The sequence below is a fragment of the Haplochromis burtoni genome, unplaced genomic scaffold, assembly GCF_018398535.1.
Source record: "Haplochromis burtoni strain Fernald_Lab_line unplaced genomic scaffold, NCSU_Asbu1 Contig_717, whole genome shotgun sequence".
NCBI lineage: Eukaryota > Metazoa > Chordata > Actinopteri > Cichliformes > Cichlidae > Haplochromis > Haplochromis burtoni.
Window position 1 is genome coordinate 190,977 of NW_024583078.1, and position 4,608 is coordinate 195,584.

Consider the following 4,608-nt stretch of genomic DNA (forward strand, 5'->3'; position numbering starts at 1 on the left):
CATCTAGTGTTTACTGCTGACATTGCTGCAGGTGATGAGGAGAATGAACAATTTGTTTAGTGCAACAGGAAAATGCCACAACAACTGCAGACTTCTTAAAACTCCACCGTCTGTGGGTGTCTGACTGAGCAAGTTTGTACATACTTATGTAGCTGTTGGTAAAGTTACTCTGCAAATCTGCAAAACTTAGGATTTACTCTTATTCATCAGAATTATCATAATTACATTAGAACTTTGAACTTTTGAATTGTTATTGAACAGTTGCTTACACAGCAAAATTAGATAGCACCACAGAGGTGCAAAAATAAAGAAAACAATATACAAAAAAAGAAGAACAATATAAGAACGCTATATATACACAGTTTTTGAGTTACAGGAAGCATTGTGTGGGTGTACAAGGGCATGTGTACATATAATAAATAATAAATAAGGCTGGAAGGGCTATGATCATTGAAGATAGGGATGGAAGTTGCAAATCTGCCAAAATATTGCACATGAAATGGCAGCAACATAATCAATAGCAGTGAGAGAATGATTGTATGGGGAAGGTCTGCTCACACTCTTAATTTGCATTACACTGAAACTGTTGCAAAATGTCAAGTTGCCCAATAAAGACTGGTATATACTCACTCAACTGGCCTACCTTCCTGCTTTAATGGATGTTAAAGTAAACAAAGGTGATACATCAGTTAACATGTTTCTAGAGGGTGTCCATCAGGTCAAACCCACTGGGGCCTAAACAGGGGACTTCTATGGTGTGTGCCACCAGGAGTTATCAGGATCATTTGGGTTCTGTGCATTACGCAGTGGGGCTTCAGTGCATTAAGTGTTTTCCACAGTGGATTTCTGCAGTGCTTGAAGGGTGGGTGAACACCTTCGGTGCTTTGTTGTGTTTCATCAAGCAGTTTTGCAATGTGATATGGGGGAAATCTCTTGCATGGTTGGCTGTGGTCCTTTTGGCAATGCCTTGTGCATAGTCTGCCATGTTCACATAATTGGTAGATGTCACATGAATGCCATAATCTAAGGTTTCCCACAAGAATGTTATGATGTTATTCCAGGGATCTAAATAACTCACTGAACTTTTCTGTGATTTCAGTGTTGTATTCATCTACTATTCATCTTCATAGAAAAGCCATCCTAGCTACTGAACATTGCTGTTATGGGTTGCATCCTTCTCCCATATGCTCTTCCAGGCTGTCTCCAGCCTTGGTGATGCTGTCCTCATGTTGCCACCCTGCCACTGAGAGTACACCTTGGATGGTTCTGTGGAGACCAGCTGGTTTATTCTCCTGCCCTTTGTCTCTCTGGTGTGTCTCTTCAAGTGAGTCTTTACTTGTGCAACTTTCTGCAGCTCCAATAGCTCTGATGCTACCTTTATCTTGGCCTCCATGCACCATATATATATATATACAGTGGGATGCAAAAGTTTGGGCAACCTTGTTAATAATCATGATTTTCCTATATAAATCGTTGGTTGTTACAATAAAAAATGTCAGTTTTGATATGATAAAGGAGACACACACACAGTGATATTTGAGAAGTAAAATTAAGTTTATTGGATTTACAGAAAGTGTCCAATAATTGTTTCAACAAAATCAGGCAGGTGCATAAATTTGGGCACCACAAAAAAAGAAATGAAATCAATATTTAATAGTAGATATATAATGTGTGTGTGTTGTGTGTGTGTGTGTGTGGCTGTGTGTGTGTGTGTGTGTGTGTGTGTGTGTGTGAAAAAGGCAAACAATGAGTAGGCTGCAGAGAGACGCTACCACTTGTGACTGAAGTGGAACCCTGTTGGGCCTCAGTCACCACAGAAACAGAGGAAGAGGAAGTTCTGACAAAAAATATATATCTTCAGTTCAGTCTGACACTCACACAGTCAGCAGCAAGGCAACATGGAGGTCAGATTTCCCGCCATCAGACTCTGTGAGTACTGACCTTGTCTGTTTATAAAAAAAAAGATATTGAGTCAGCAACAGAGAAAATGAACACAAGGGAAATTAATATATCCAAAATGCACCCATATATTTCAATGTATTCATTTTGCACATTTGTAACTGCTCACTAATAAATGCATAGGACTTATTACTACTGATGGAAAAAAAATGAAAACATGTTAAACATTAAAACTGTCATTCTCAATCTTTTCAGTGAGGAATGTTCTGACTCTGTTGGTTATAGTAGTCGAATGCAGTGATTCTCAAACATACTGTAAGTTTTTTTAAAAAAAGATTTTGTGTGGATTTTTAGGTGTGTGGTTGCATGTTTGTATAATAGTGTGTGTAATAGATTTAATATATCTGTTAACAATCTGAAATTATTGTAAATTACTGAAGTTATTATTTTCTAGATAAAAATAGAGATACTACATAAACCTCTGAAACAGTTGCATATCTATATTTACCATAACAGTATATATATATATATACATAAATGTTTATCATTTGAAAGCTTACATGCTTAATGTGTATACTTTTGTCTTTGTCTGAAAAGTAAAAAAAAACAACAACAACAACAATAAGAAGGCGCACATGTGCAATAACCTTAAGTTTAAGACTATTTTGTCTTTATTGGATTTTGTGTCTCAGATTCAGGTTTTCCTAAAGTTGTTCCGAACAGACAGCAGTTCTTTCAAACAGAACCTATCACTATCAGCTGTGAAGGGCTAAATGGGCTGATTGGATGGAGAGTGATGAAAAAGACAAAAGCAGATGTTAGAAGATGTGCTTCATTCTGGAAAACACCCACTGGACCTTGCAATATTATTAATGCATATCCATCAACAGACAGTGGAGAATACTGGTGTGAACATGGAGAAATACAAAAAAGCAACTCTGTCAACATCACTGTAACTGGTATGCACATAAAAAAAGCATATTTAGTCCATTTGTATTCTAGGTTTTCATTGGCAGTAAGCGATAATTTTTCTTCAGAAAATGCATCGTAACCTTAATAAAATAACACACACACACACACACACACACACACACACACACACACATATATATACATATATATATATATATGTATATATGTATAATTTAAACAGAAAACACTTTTACAGACAAAATAACTGTCGTATCTTCTGCCATTTAAATTTAGAGAGTCATGTAATTCTGGAAAGTCCTGTCTATCCTGTGATCGAGGGAGAAAATATGGCCTTGCATTGTAGAAAAAAGGATTCAACCTCCAACTACACTGCAAAATTCTATAAAAATAGCATCTCTATTGGGAGCAGCTCATCAGGAAACATAATGATTCCGACTGTATCCAAATCTGATGGAGGACTCTACAAATGTAGTATTGTCGATACTGGAGACTCACCACAAAGCTGGCTTAACATCAAAGGTGCGCTATACCTGTGATACTTTTGTTTTAATTTTGTTTTAGCCGAAACTAATTATCAGACACCTGATAATACCTACAACTGTAGCATTTTGAGACTCAAGGCTTTCTAAAGTCAGATTTTGTAAAGAAAAACATATTTTTTTTAATGTGATATTGACTGTTGTTTTTTCCTAGCTGGTTTTAATTGTTAATGTGGTTTACGTAACATTTAGAATATTGTAAATGAAAATATATTTGATTGAACTGGTGAATAAGAATCACATTTCATTTCAAGGACACGGACTTTCTAAACCCACCGGACTTATTGTGCTGCGCTCCCTTGGTCTCATGTGTTTGTTGGTGACTTGTCTTCTGTCGGTGGGACTGCTACGATATTGGAAACATAAACTGTCATTAGAGGTACTCAAACAGAAAAATAAAGTTTTATAAATTTTACATTTACATATTAACTGTTCAGTTATAACAGACATCCATCGTTAATAACCTTGACACAGCGCTAGTACATCCACAACTAACTTTTTTTGACAAAATTTCTGTTTTACTGCTTAATTAGTTACTTTAGGGAAAACTTTATTGATATCTACCTCATATTTTTCAATGTTCATAACCAACCAACAACAATGATTTAACACGTTTTTCATTGTCTCCACACACAACATATGCAATTCAACTTTTTACAATTATTATAGATGTTGTAAGGCTGTACACTTTTCTTACAAAGGCATGAACATTTTCACACTTTTCCCTCTTGTTTAAACACTCTCAAAGTTCAAAACTTTGTAGAAAAATAAGTCCAGTATTATAGAATGAAACCAAAGATCAAACCCTGTTTTCAGGTCCAGAACATGGGAATAGAGCAGCTGCCAGAGAATTCAACATCAATGAATCAATGGTACAGAAGTAGAGGAAGCAAGAAGAATGAGTTGAGTACAGTTTTACTTATCTGACTGTTTTGTTTCGTTTAATGCACCTTATAATTCGGTGTGCCTTCTGGTCCGAAAAATACTGTGGCTTTGACCTTCCTTTGGTCTTTCCAGAAGTCCAAATTTTTGTGCAATGGTCAGCATCTTCCTCTGACATTTGGGTGCAAAAGGTTTCATCGACATAGTTTTTGTTGGAAATTGGTCAGCTCTCTTTTCACTACAAAGCTGCAGTCACAGCACCAATTTGTCTCAGTCTACCAATCTCCCGCTCTCCTCTTCCCTCACTCATGAACCAAAAATACTTAAACTCATTGGATGTCTGATTATAATTCCC

General features: G+C 36.3%; 1 protein-coding gene across 2 annotated transcripts in view; it reads left to right on the plus strand.

Moving 5' to 3' along the window:
• Positions 1-4,076, plus strand: part of LOC121812652 (Fc receptor-like protein 5) — a 32,157-nt gene extending 28,081 nt beyond the window's left edge. The window contains exons 1-5 of one of the 2 annotated variants that reach the window (XM_042215424.1): positions 1,893-1,929; positions 2,155-2,214; positions 2,592-2,858; positions 3,106-3,351; positions 3,626-4,076. In XM_042215424.1, coding sequence (XP_042071358.1) covers positions 1,899-1,929; positions 2,155-2,214; positions 2,592-2,858; positions 3,106-3,351; positions 3,626-3,780 — 759 coding nt within the window. In that variant the 5' untranslated portion in view covers positions 1,893-1,898 and the 3' untranslated portion in view covers positions 3,781-4,076. Of the gene's footprint in view, positions 1-1,892; positions 1,930-2,154; positions 2,215-2,591; positions 2,859-3,105; positions 3,352-3,625 lie in introns of those variants that run through there. The other variant, XM_042215425.1, reaches the window with a different exon arrangement.
• The last annotated feature ends 532 nt before the right edge of the window (positions 4,077-4,608 follow it).